General features: G+C 45.4%; 1 protein-coding gene across 10 annotated transcripts in view; it reads left to right on the top strand.

Annotated features, from left to right (window-relative positions):
• Nucleotides 1–13,918, top strand: part of LOC116752734 (kalirin) — a 531,375-nt gene that overhangs the window by 379,762 nt on the left and 137,695 nt on the right. For 6 of the 10 annotated variants that reach the window (XM_032629477.1, XM_032629482.1, XM_032629478.1 and 3 more), the window contains exons 17-21: nucleotides 3,111–3,329; nucleotides 6,389–6,538; nucleotides 8,855–8,969; nucleotides 12,200–12,315; nucleotides 12,818–12,940. In XM_032629477.1, coding sequence (XP_032485368.1) covers nucleotides 3,111–3,329; nucleotides 6,389–6,538; nucleotides 8,855–8,969; nucleotides 12,200–12,315; nucleotides 12,818–12,940 — 723 coding nt within the window. The remainder of the gene's footprint in view (nucleotides 1–3,110; nucleotides 3,330–6,388; nucleotides 6,539–8,854; nucleotides 8,970–12,199; nucleotides 12,316–12,817; nucleotides 12,941–13,918) is intronic. The other 4 variants (XM_032629484.1, XM_032629480.1, XM_032629486.1 and 1 more) reach the window with 1 other exon arrangement.

The raw sequence follows: 13,918 nt of genomic DNA, 5'->3' as shown, positions 1-13,918 counted from the left end.
TAAATGCAAAATAATGACTCAAGCTTTAGCAAAGCAGAGATTATGTCATATGCATAAGAGTTTATCATTTAGGTAATCAAAGGGAAGAAGGGGCTCCCAGGACTATTAGATAATAATGAGTTTCAGAATAAGGAAGAGGATTTGTTACACAGCATAAATTATAGGAAAATGAAAGTTACTCCTCTATCTCCTCCATTCTCAGAGAAAATATATAATAACAAATTTATGATGACAATTATATGCTGGCTTCATATACTGAGGAGGGGCCAAATAATTATCAGAATCACTAATGTTCACTTGGTGAACCCTTTCTCTGAATGAGAAACTGTAGATACCGTTCTAATTGCTAGAGATGAAATGATATGGTGTGATATGGTGGAAAGGACATAGATTTGGGAATAGGTCAAACCTGAATCTGGTTTAATCACTTCCTTGGATGTACATTTTTGGGCAAGTCCCTTAACCAGCCTGAGTCTCAGTTTCTTAATCTGTGAAGTGAGAATAATAATATCCACCTTGGAGTAGTATTATGAGAACTAGGAAAAAAATGCATAAGGACAGTTCCTAACGCAGAATATATACCTGGTTAAATGACAGCTATTAAAGGGATTTTTTTAAAACAGTCCGTGCCTTGAGAGTTTCACTGTCTTAAGTAAGGGAAATCAGCCAGGCGTTAGATGAGTGATACAGGTATTCAGAAGAGGGTAGTTTTTAGTAAATCTCAGGCTGTCCAAAAAGGCCTCTTTGAAGGAGGTTGGATCTGAACTGAGTCTCCAAGAGAGACTGGATCGCAGATGAGGAGAGTCTAAGATGTGTTCCTTAAAGGCAGGGAGAATGAAGATGGCAATGGCAAGTTTGTTTTCAAATGGTCTTTGTAAGGAAGTAGTAGTGCATGATAATGAAGTACTTGGGACCACAGTGTGAGGGACTTTTAATAACATCCTCTGAAGTTTGGACTTGATTTCATAGCAGTGGGTGAACCATTGCAGGCGTTTGAACTAAGAGATGGAAGTGATGTTTAGAGCATAAAATTAGGGTTTTAGCACTGGAAAGGATGTTAGGATTCTCTTAATTGAAGCACTTCCTGTTAGAGAGAATCTGTCAGAAATGTAAGGGACGGGTTCGATGGGTTAGAAATGGAAGGCAGGAAAAGACTAGTCAGGTGACCACCACAGAGGCCTAGGTGTGAAGTGGTGAGAGCTGGACCGGGTTTCAGGCTGAGGAGCAGCAGGCAAGGCTGATGACAAGACTGTGGTCCTAGATGGCAGTGAGGAGGGCACCGTCAACAGGATGGTGGACTGCCGTGAAGCCTGTTTCAGAGGGAGAAGGCGTTCAGGTTTAGCTGTGGAACTTGAGCAGACATCTGGGAGGAAGGTGGAGGCTCTGATTGGGCAGTAAAGCCATTCTCATTCCTTGGCAAGGGTTCCTCTTCTCCCTGGGAAGATATTTCACTTCTCCTGAGAATGCATCTTTGTAAGTGACTAACATGGGGCAGGCAGCTAGATCATCCGAATCAGTCTTACTGACCTAGGTGAGAGGTGTGACAGGCAGCTCACCCTCACATCCGAAGACAATTAAAGACGAGGCTCAGCTATCAGGTGAGAAATATAGATTGGAGAGCCATTTACAAAGAGGAAATGATAGAAGCCAAGGGAAAGGATGAGAACTCTACAGACATGAACCAAAACCAAGAATGGACCTTGGGGTACCTCTACATTTAGGAGGCGGGAAAAGAAAATGGTACCAATAAGTAAAACAGAGAAAGAAACCAAGGATTTTTAGTGGATCATGTCTACTCATTAGTTTATTTTTCTAGCTTCATCCAGCAATTAGGAACCCAGATGCTAATGTGGTCATCGGGACTGAAGGCTGACTCAGTGGCAAAGCCAGGGAATAAAGGAGTCTAGGCTGCTGGAGGAGGTCGTGCTAACATAGCTAACACTGAGGACAGATTCAGGCGTGGGGTAGGGGGGCAACCAGGAGGTGGTTGAGAGACTCTCTAGACAGGCTGCCATCTGGAATGAAGGTGAAGGGGGAGGCAGAGGTGAGAAGAGGGGGAGATTCTATTCACACACAGGAGTGCTGATGGATTCGCTCTGGGGAACTGTCCCAACACTGCAGCCCAAGAAGTCATTCTGGAGTGAGGTGCTGGGCTTCTAGCTGCTCTTCTCCACTGCCAGCTAAGCCCTACTTTGAAAGTGCAAAGGCCAAATTAGTACTGTGCCATTGGGTTGGAATGATTCCAGCAGCTGAAGTTGGGATAATATTAGCTCTCTGAAGTCGTATGGCTCATCCACATCAGTCCTTTATTTTAATAAATTGTAATCCCATTTGGCTCTCTCCCTGCCACCCAGTTCTCCAACCTGTTCTCCCCACCCCCTACAGTTAAAGTGAACTCAGAGAATGACACTTACCCAGAATAAGAAACAAACCTTCTACAATATAGGTTATCCTAAAGGCAAACATAAATAAGGTAGTAATGTGGGATGATGTGTTAAGCTGAATTATCTACTGTGCTGCTCTTTTCCCTTGGTAACTAAGAGATGGTGTGAGATGCTACTCTTCTACTTTATTAACCTGCCAAATGTCTTCCTTCTACTGGAACCTTTTTAAAACTGATCATTCATGTTTAAAATGATTGCATTGTTGGTTGAGATTTGTGTGACATGGGGATCTTTTTTTATGGGCTGTGTTTATTTGATCTGCAGAATGGGACTACAGCAGTAACCTCCTTTGAAAATTCATGGTGAATAATTTCATGATTAGATTTGAAAAGGAAATTTAACTAATGGATGAATCAATCAGGAAGCAGATTTATACACAACTGCGTTACTCTAGCACAGAAACTGAAATGTCTTTAAAATGCAGAGTGATGCAAGTAAAGAGAAAGGAGTAGGGGCAGGAGTTAGGGACCTGAACAACTAGTTAATGAAAATATTTGATATTCTTTTTAAAACTATGCTTAAGAAACAATGATGACAACATGTTTGAATCAGTCATTTAAAGCTCTTTAACTTTTCTGCATCTTTCCACTCACGCCTCACTCCACCCCCTCCCATACCACGCCTGGGTCGTTCCCACGGACCTCTCTCTCCTCCCCTTGTGCCCAGTCCCTCTTTCATGCCACTTCCTTGCAGAAGACACACCAGAGTGCCCTGCAGGTACAGCAGAAAGCTGAGGCGCTGCTCCAGGCTGGCCACTACGACGCGGACGCCATCCGGGAATGTGCTGAGAAGGTGGCCCTCCACTGGCAGCAGCTTATGCTGAAGATGGAAGACCGGCTGAAACTGGTCAATGCCTCAGTGGCCTTTTACAAAACTTCTGAGCAGGTGAGGGAAAGGGCTGTGGAATGTGTGGGGCTGAGACTGACGGAGGACTGTTTTCTGCCTCACACTGCAAATCTGCAGCATCTACCTCAGCAAGAAGCCACTCCTCTCAGTAACAGCCTTTGAGAGTAGAATGATCTGTGGAAACACCATGGTTTGCTTCCTTATAATCCTTTCCATTAGAGGAATGGACTATGTGATTTGTTTCTTACAAATTTATCAACCTCACAGGATTTCGGTGTTGAAGTAGAAACTGGGTAGGTGTAGGCTGAGTGCCAAGTTCGAGTGGTGTACCAGCTAGCCCTTGCCACAATAATGCTGTGTAACAGATCACCCCTCAACCCAGTGGTATAAAACAATAAGCACATATTTTTTGTTTAAGTATCCGGTGTTCAGCTGATCTTGGCTGAGCTTGGTAGAACTAGGCTCCAAGCTGCAAGCTGGGTCTGGATCTGTTCCTATATTTCTCCTCCTTCTTGACCAGCAGCTACCTGAGGCATATTTATGGTAAAAAGCAGGAGTGCAAGAACCCAAAATCTACTGTGCAAGTGCATTTCAAATCTGCTTGTGTCACGTGCTCTAACATCCTTTTGACCAAAACAAGTCACATGGCCAAGCCAGCACCAACCAAGCATGGCAGTATATGTCTCCTGTGAAGGTTGGGAGAGGAGAGTGACAATTTGCTGAACACAGTCTCATTTACCACAATCAGGCACTATGCACTGCTTGAAAAACATACAGCTCTTTCATTCATGGGGTTCCCAGTCTAATAAGGAAACCCAGCTTTCTGTCATTGGAAACTGTGAGCCTAACTGGTAGGATGGTGCAGCTGTGGGAGAAAAGGTAGGAGACACCTACAGCAGGGCCATAAAAATGCAAACCCATTACTAGTACATCTGTACAGCAATGTGCGCAAGGGCTAAGAGAATTTTTAAATGATTTGGGTGCTGTTAGGGGACTCTTTTCATGAAACAGAGGTTTAAGACAGGAGTGATTTTATTCAGTATAAAATAATTTCCTCATTCAAATCACTCCCTGGTAGAAATAGAGAAACCTTCTCCTCTGGGTGACTTACAGGGACCATGGGAAAGTCTATCTCAGAGCAAACGTAACATGCCTGTCTGAGGGCCCTGCAGCCAGTATTCATCTTCAGACCTTCTCTCAGTCCTCCTTTCAGTGTTTCAGAGAGATGATGCCTTTGATGGCCTCGGAAGTGGGAGCAGCAAACTAACGAGATAAAGCTTCTCCAGTTGATCTGTAAATTCAGCACATCCCAATCACACCCCAGCAAGCTTTTTTTTTTTTAATAGAAATTGATAGGCTGATTCTAAGATTTACATGGAAATGCAAAGAGACTGAAATAGCCAAAACAGTCTTGAAAAGGAAGAACAAAGTTGAAGGAGTTACACTACCTGCTTTTAAGACTTACCCTAAAGCTGCAGTGGTCAAGACAGAATGGCATTGGTGTAAGAATAGACACAGTTGAACAGAGTAGAGGTTCCAGAAGTAGACCCACATATATACAGTCAGTTGATTTTTGAGGAAGCAATTCAATAAGTAAAGCCTTTTTAACAAATGGTGCTAGACAACTGAATATCCATATGAAAAAAATGAGGCTTAACCCCTGTCTAATATCATATACAGATTTTAATTTGAGATGGTTCAAGATGCTGAAAGGGACAAAGCAGTAGATTGAGTCAGGAAATTTGACCCTGAATTGACCTTACCAAAGGTCACTTTATCTCTCTAGATTTCTGTTTCTTCACCTATTAAATTAAAGGACTTATGCTGGATAATCTTTCCATTTCCTCTAGCTCCCAAATTGATTGGGTTTAAGTCCAATACTGTCATGGGATAGGTGTCAAGTACTCGTTTTCTTAAAGTTTTTGTGTGTGTATAATCTGTTTTCTCTCAAGACGTGAGCCGCCTGCATGTTTTCAGGCCTTGCAACAAGCGAGGTGTGTGGTGCTAAAGAAACCAGCTGGAGTTCAGGGATAGGCCTCCTCACGACACGGGAAGCATGTTGGCTATGGGGGTGTTCTTCCTGGGACATCTTTCAGCTCAGTTCATAACTCAAAAAGCATTTTATCCAATGCCACGTCCTTCACCAAAAGAGATGCCTTTCTCAGACAGAGGAGGCCGAGGGTAGTTAGAGCTGCTCTCCCCTGCTGCCACAGACTATTGAAGGAAAGTATAGGAATGAGTTTCTATTTTCTGCATCCTTCCTTAAGCCCTGACACTAGGCTGCCCTGGGTCTCCTACTGATGCACTCAACCTAACTTTCCCTCTAAGCCCCATTTGAAATGCTTTTGGTCTTTTGAGTTCATCTATAAGGTCACTTAGAGCATGGCCTCTCAGCATTTTTAGAACTGAAAAACCATCTTAACTATCTTTTAGGTCAACCCAAATTTGTTATCCCTCTGAAGGAAATGTGCGTTTTATAATAGCAGGCCTGGAGGTGTCATTGCCTTATAGTAGTACCTTGAAACAATTTTGCTGGAATATTTTTCCCCAGGGAGGGAAAAGGTAACATTCATTTATGGCCCATAAGTCACACAACATAGGCAACTTCCTCCTTTACCTCTACTTGAGGCTATTTCCTGTAGGGCAAGGACAGATAGTTGGGCAACCCAGTTATCTTCTTCAAACCTCTTTCTCCTGTTCTACCTAATTCATAGACGTATCACAAGGTTATAGCAATATAATATATAAAAACACTTTGAAAATCCCCAAATTACTAGTCTCTCTTCCTTTCTTGCTCTGCATACTATCCCTAGGTGATGTCATCAACCCCCATAGCTTCAGCCTTCAACCATCAACTGTCAGAAGATAATCCCAAAATCCATATCTCGGTAGTCATTTGTCTCCCAAGCTCCAGACGCTGGATTCTCACTGCCTCCTGGACTTTTCTTAGATGTCTCAGGAGCACTGTGCACCTAAGTCTACAAATTAGATTTTGAATGAAAAATATCACTTCTGTAGGGGTCTCTTAGCTAAAGGTCCTCATAAAATAGGACCTTTAAATGATTAAATTACTAAGTTTTTCCTCCATGATTCATTAGGTCTGTAGTGTCCTGGAGAGTTTAGAGCAAGAATACCGGAGAGATGAGGACTGGTGTGGTGGACGAGATAAATTGGGGCCAGCAGCAGAGATCGACCACGTCATCCCACTCATCAGTAAACATTTGGAACAAAAGGAGGCCTTTCTTAAGGTGAGAGCACATTGTCATCCAAGGTCTGGGACTTTAGCCTTGGTTTTCATCTGCTGTCTCACTCTCCCCATTGCCTCCGCCCCCTCCTTTCTGTCTCTGTCTCTCTGTCTCTCTCTCTCTCACTGCTTCATGTGGGCTTCCCATACCCCTCTATTTTCTAGCTTCTTATCTAAAGGGGGCATTTGTAGAGGGGATATTGGCTGGTTAATTTGAAAAGTTGAAAGGTTACAGTTCAAACATTCTTTATTTCTCTCAGCACTTTTTTGTGTAATTAGGCAATTAGGATGCTTCATTTCTACTGGTGCCATGTACAAATATCCTTATATCCCATTGATGTTAAGTGAGAAAAATACCTACTTTCATTTATCTATAAAAATATTTTAATTGAAATATATAAGCCTAGATAGAAAACTATTAAAATACATCTTTTATAAATGGATGATGCAAAATTTAGGGCAAGAGTTAAAGAAATACATTTAGACATCTTATTTATTTACCGATTACCAATTACCAATGAATGTAACACTGTTTATTGTGCTGTATGAAGAGAGAGATACCTTATTTTGTTTGTTTTGTTTTTAAAAGACCCTTAGCTTCCCAGAGAGGAAGCGCAGTCCTGCTCTGAACAGCTTTCAGCTGGTGTGGGAAGTTCTCCTAAGCCTCTTTCCTCCTGCCTTTGATCTTCTCTCTGACAGAGCCTTCAGTGTTAAAACTTATCTAAAGGCTCCATTTTCTCTCAAATTCCCTGCTTTCATGTTCCGCTTCCTTTCAGGCTTCTGAAAGCACAAAAGAGAATTTTTATACCCTGACATGTTGCCACTGATTTTCTACAATTCTGTAATTAGCTGCCTTTCTTTTATTAGGGATTTTCTCTACTTGACCACCTCTTTAAGTTTTATTTTTATTCTTTTTTAAAGATGACCTCTCCCTGCCCTTCTCCCATCTATCTGGTATCTGTACCCGCATTTGATCAGAACTCTTAGTAATCAGCTCTTACTAATAAGATTAAATAGAAATTCTTCCATACAGGGCTTAAGATGATTTTAAAAGTCTTCCCTATGACAAAACAAAGTTTAAAACAAAACAATTTATGTAGGGCATATCAGATATTTTAAATAGAAGTATAAAGGCATGTCTTCATAAAATTTAATGTTTCTTTTGAAGAAGAAAAGAAGAAAATATTCTGATGTTTTCCATATGTGCCTAAAACCATAGTTGAAAAACTCCCTATTGTTGTGGGAATTACAAGCCCAACGGACGGAAGATCGAGATCTCCATGTGTATACATTAGTTGATTTTGGATTCCTTAGCTTTGGACCACTGTCCAGCTGTTAAATTCATGGGCCTCAGAGTGGAAGGACCCACTAGCAGTCTTTTACCAGAGCTCCCAGAAGCCACTGTTGGGAATGCAACATTTAAAGTAATTTTTTTACCATATGATTTGTAGAATCAGATGCTAAGTATAAAGACGTTTAAAAGTTAACAGTTTTGTCTAGAGATAATTTAATTCTGAAAACTGTGGATTGAAAATTAATGGACTAGCATGTATTACCTCTACCATCAGGAAAAATACTGCTTTTTAAAGAAATTCAGAAAATCTCTTGTCTTGAGAGAAACTAGAAGTACTCTGTCGGTAGACCTAGATTCTAGCCCTGACTTGCTTCATGACTCCTGCCCTTGCTGGGTCTGGATTGGGTACAAGAGTATGGGACAGACCTGTCCTCTCTGCTACCCACCACTCTTGTGCGTCTTAAGGAGGTGGTACAATGGCTCTTACCCCTTTACATGACTGATATTTCCCAGCGAGAGGATCTTTATTAGTCTTATTGAGGCGGGGGTGGGTTTGATGGGCAAATATGTTTCTAAAATGTGGGTGATTTCCATTTAGATTTGGAACATACAGTTAATAGGTTTGATCACTAATTTTGCTTTCTCAAGTCTAAATTAAGCTAATGTTAAAGTGGCTTACACCAGTGGTCATATACGAGGCATTCTGGTGGCAGAGGGAAACCAACCTAAGAGTCACTCTCAGGTGGTCACGCTGAATCAACACGTAGTAGTCAAAGGGTGGCTGATTTCTGGTTTTGTCTGTGATGGAAAGGGGAGAAGCACAGGGAGCTTTTCTTTACTCAACAACAGAGTGAGTGAGTCTCCTGCATTGGAACTGGAGTATGCATAAACTGGAAGTTGCCCCGGGGCTCTGTTCCCCCAGAGCCCCAGAAGCCTCATCACCAGCACCCTTCTCCAGTGTCTTAGATCACGTGCCCCTACCAGACCGGGACTTATGTGTGGGGCTTCACACCTTGTCTCTCTCAGGCCTGCACCCTGGCACGGCGGAACGCTGAGGTCTTTCTCAAGTACATCCACAGGAACAATGTCAGCATGCCCAGTGCCGCCAGTCACACCCGAGGACCCGAGCAGCAAGTGAAAGGTCAGTGCAAGCCCTGCCGGCCTCGAGCCACTTGAGCCGCATGGACCAGAGCCTGGGTACCTGGTCTTCATGTGACCTCAGATTTCCTGGTTCTTCTCCTTGCATGAGAAGAAGTGTGACGTGGGATGGTGTGGGTGGTGGTGATTCAACATGCCTCAAGATTTGGGATGGGAAAATGACTATAAAATTTCCCCAGAGCTTTTGCATTTATCTTAAGAGTTGAGAACAACGCTAATAGAATTTTCTGAAATGACAGATGGTCTCTGTGTATCTACACTATGCAGTACATGACCACTAGTCAACCCCAGAGACCAAGGCTAGGGAGGGAAGTGACGCTGACTTGGAGTGGGGAGTGGGGACAGCCTTGGTGAGCTGCCGAGCAGACAGAGGGAAGCTCTGACCTCCTCTGGGAAGGGCCTCTCTCCTGCTCAAGGAACTCAGGAGGTGCGAAGATCAGAGGCCACTGGGAAGAATTAAACTTAGTAATCAAAGATCCCTACAGAGAAGAGGGAAGCAGCATTCCTTTTCCAGATGTGCCACCCTGTTTGCAACCGACGGGCCCTGTGGGTGGCTAGCATTATGTCACCTTCCCCTTCCTGCAGATTTTTCAAAGCCTGTGTTCTGATGTCCAAGTGCAGGTGGCAGCTCGGGTGAGGCCAGCTGCCTGCTGAGAGCGCAGACACTTCGCCCCCGCCCCGGTGTGCTGGGAGTGGCAGCCACCCAGGGTGAGCGGGATGTGCCGCACCTTCGTGGGGGCCAGGGCAGGGTTTGCCCAAAGGGAAGTTTACCAGATGGGGCACAAATGAAACCTGAAACTCATTAGGATTTTCACCTGAGCTGGATTGATTCAGCCACCACAGAGGGACCTCAGTGAACAAAACTCTGACTAGGAGACAAAAAGAGTAATAAAGGAAACACAGGTTCTCACTGTCTTTGCCCAATTGAAGCTTCCACCTGAGCAGGGACCTACAATCTCTCCTATAGCCATTTCCTTTCTACTTCCTGCCTGGACCCAAAGCCAGTGCCACTTATTTTAAGTTTTTATTACAGGAGCAATTATTGCTGCATAACAACCCCTGAAATTCAGTGGCCTACAGCTATAAGCATTTATCATTCAATGACTGTGTTGGCTTGGGGACCAGCTGCCTTGGCTGGGCTCAGTGATGCGGTTCTGCTTGAGGCTGCCGGTCTGGCTGGCTTGGCGCCTTCACTGCAGGGTGGGTTCTTGTCTGCTCCATGTGGATTAATTCTGGGACTTTGGTTGAAGGGGCAGCGGTTACCCAGGAGAACTTCTTATAGAGGTGATGGCAGAGGTTTAAGGGGCAAGCTCAAGTGCACAAGCACACTTCAAGCCCCGCCTTGTGTCCTATCTATTAACAGCCCATTTGCCAAAGAAAGTCATGTGACTGAACCTGAGTTTGGGGGTGAGGAAGTACACTTTGTCTCTTTGGGGAGGAACTAAAAAGCTACATAATAAGAGCAGAGATATAGGGAGAGGTGAATAATAGGGGCAATAAAAGCTCTCAGCCTAAGAGAGGAGAGACAGATTCTGTCCTTACTTCCAGAGGGCATTAAAAGTACACAAAATCAACAAAAACTTCTAAGTACAAGCAGTGCAATTTGGGCTGTGCCTTTTCTTTTTTTTTTTTTTTTTTTTTTTTTTTGCTGTACGCTGGCCTCTCACTGCTGTGGCCTCTCCCGTTGCGGAGCACAGGCTCCGGACGCGCAGGCTCAGCGGCCATGGCTCACGGGCCCAGCCGCTCCGTGGCACGTGGGATCTTCCCAGACCAGGGCACGAACCCGTGTCCCCTGCATCGGCAGGCGGACTCTCAACCACTGCGCCACCAGGGAAGCCCTGGGCTGTGCCTTTTCTGTAGAGCACAATAACTCAGTAGACCAAGGTGGCTAAGGACCCAGGCTCTTAAGTCAAATAGCTCTACCCCTTTATCTGACTGACCCTGGTTGAGTTTCCTATCCTCTCTAAGCCTCAGTTTCTTCATCTGTAAAACGGAGATAATAGTGGTCCATGCATCCTGAGGTACTGTGAAAATACGTCCCTGCCACATAGTGAGTACTGAGTAAGTGTTAACTTTCCTTAGCATCATTATTGTGTATTTTATTAGTATCTAATATAGTTAGCAGGAAGCAGGAGGCAAACAATACAAAATAAACTTTATTGCTTCAAGCTTAGAACATACCATTAGACACTTCAGAAATCCATCCACATAACCAGCTGCTTCTGGAACAACAGAAGTAGAGAGAAGGAGGGACGTGACATGGACAAACAGCTCCCATGGCCACCGTGGTGCCCCGTGCCTTGTACACATCCTCGCACTCACCTTCACTAGAGATGAAGTGAGAACAGCTTTTAGCTTTTCTTATGATCGGTCCCAACCAGCATGGAAGTTTGGGCCTAGAGACATGATTCCGTGATGACGTGATTCCAACATAGCTTCCCTAGGCCCATAATTTAGAGGTTTTAAAATTGAGGTTGTGCTGTTGAAGTGCTAAGTGCACAGCCCCTTGTGTGGGACAGAGCTCATGGCAAGTGACATGGCTGTCCATGCCGTTACCCCAGTCCTCATGCCGTTCCCCGCTGGCCCTCTCCTAGAACCCCTCAAGAGTGGCTGGTGTTCCTGTCAAGTCTGTCCACTCTTTGCAGGCTCCCAGGTGCCAGTTATGTTAGCTACTATTTTCAGCACCGATCATTCCCAAGGTTTCTTATCATCAAGGACTAGCTTTGGCGTGAAGAGTATCAGAGTCACTTTTTTTTTTGGGTACGTGGACCTCTCACTGTTGTGGCCTCTCCAGTTGCGGAGCACAGGCTCCGGACGCGCAGGCTCAGCGGCCATGGCTCACGGGCCCAGTCACTCCACGGCATGTGGGATCTTCCCGGACCGGGGCACGAACCTGCGTCCCCTGCATCGGCAGACGGACTCTCAACCACTGCGCCACCAGGGAAGCCCCAGAGTCACTTTTAAGTCACCCTGGGGACGTCCTCTTCCCCCCTTCATTGATAGAACCTCATCAACAGGCCCTCCCCCAGTCTCCCTGATCTCTGGGAAATTCTCTCTGGACCAAACTTTTGCTCCCTTGCTTCTGGTGCTGGATCAGTCCGATGGGGAGACTTGAAGGTCTCAGTTATCTGGCACCTGGGAGCGGGGCTGAAGCAGCCGGTCAGATTTGCTCAGGACCTTCCTGTGACCAGCGCCTGTCTCTCTGCCCTGCAGCCATCCTGAGTGAGCTCTTACAGAGGGAGAACCGTGTCCTGCACTTCTGGACCTTGAAGAAGCGGCGGTTAGACCAGTGCCAGCAATACGTGGTGTTTGAGCGAAGCGCCAAGCAGGTATGTTCAGGGCTTTCCCTGGCGTTGCCTCCGTTCCGCGGACCATACAGAGGCCTAGATGACCAAGACTTGGGACAGTCCTCAAGAGGGTCATAGGAGCAGGCAGAGTAGAGATGGGAGGTGGGGATGAAAAGAAGAAAGCATCCTTGCACTGACCAGCCGTTCAGCCTTCACCAGGCACTCTGTTCAGAGTCTGGTGCCAGGAGTTGGGAGGAGATGCTGGGGGCAGATTGCTCTAACTCATAGATGACACTGGGCCTGGCCTAGAAGAGTCCCCAGTCCAATGGACAAGATAGTCTCTTTGCTGGTGGGTTGTTCCAGGTCTAACAGGGGAGGGCTCTTTCATAAAATCAACTTCCAAGCTACATACTGATTGAATTGTGCTGGCATTTCCTAGGTCCATCATGCTGTCCCAAACTACAAACCTTCACATCAGAACGTGGAATGTTTTCTTACTAACAGCTGGCTTTTGGGGCACTGAATGGGTTGTTTCCTCCTACAGGCGCTAGACTGGATCCAAGAAACAGGTGAATATTACCTCTCAACACATACTTCCCCGGGGGAGACCGCAGAGGAGACTCAGGAGCTGCTGAAGGAATATGGAGAGTTCAGGGTGCCTGCCAAGGTAGGAAGCATCCCGGAGCCCTCCCCTTCCACCCAGCACTCCCCAATCTGGCCAATTTCACATTGTGGGAGGGAGGACAGCCTCTGTACACAGAAATGCTTGACTACGGAGGCAAGGGTGGGGGACACACAGGTAGGGTCGTCTCCTTTGAGACCTGAACGTCCAAAGAGATGCAGCTGTTGGTAGAGCCTCTGTACGCAGGAACTCAACTCCTATATGCTGTGCTTCCAAATGGTACTCATCTTCGTGCTCCAGATTCTGGAATCTGCTGTATTCTTTCAGACCAAATAAGGCAAAGGAATGTATTCATGTGAAATGCACATTGTGTGGGAATATCAGCCACATATTCTTGAAATTTGAATGCTTGGGAAGTCCACCTTTTGGGAAGGGCCAGTGGCTATGGGTGGGTTCACGAAGCAGGTTCCGGAGCTGACTACTTCCCTCGGGCCTCACCCTGCAAATGAGGCAGGCTGAAGTCTCTGGGGAGCAAAACATGCACTGGTGCACGTACTACACACGCTCACACCCCCATTCACACCGAGGTGGAGAATGAAAATAATATAATAGAAGGAAATCTCATTTTCATCTGTTTTCCCAGCCAGGATTTGATCTGAGGACCCTTGGCTTTGAGTGAAATCTGATGTCTCAGTTCCCTCTTTGTAGCATCCTTGTCCCTCACACGGGGCTCCCTGCCATGGAGGACCATCCTTGGCATCACTTCCACATAGGGCAGATGCTATTCCCAGGATGAGAGGAGCTTTCGTGAGAGTCAGGGATGGGGGGAACATATTAATGCCTACCTTACCCAGAGATCCCTCTGACACTACAGCAAATTTCTCTCTAATCTGCTGCAACAAAATTAGCCCCTTAGCCTCGTTCCTGAGCTGGTATTTCAGAAGTGGTTATCCACTTTGTGAATCCTACACTCTGAACTCTTGATAGTGGGGAGCCTTCCCCTGCACACTTGTGAGCTTTGGG

This window comes from Phocoena sinus, chromosome 4 (genome assembly GCF_008692025.1).
Source record: "Phocoena sinus isolate mPhoSin1 chromosome 4, mPhoSin1.pri, whole genome shotgun sequence".
In the NCBI taxonomy this organism is placed as follows: Eukaryota; Metazoa; Chordata; class Mammalia; order Artiodactyla; family Phocoenidae; genus Phocoena; species Phocoena sinus.
The sequence above is the reverse complement of the archived record's forward strand: the minus strand, read 5'-3'. Positions and strand labels throughout refer to the sequence as shown.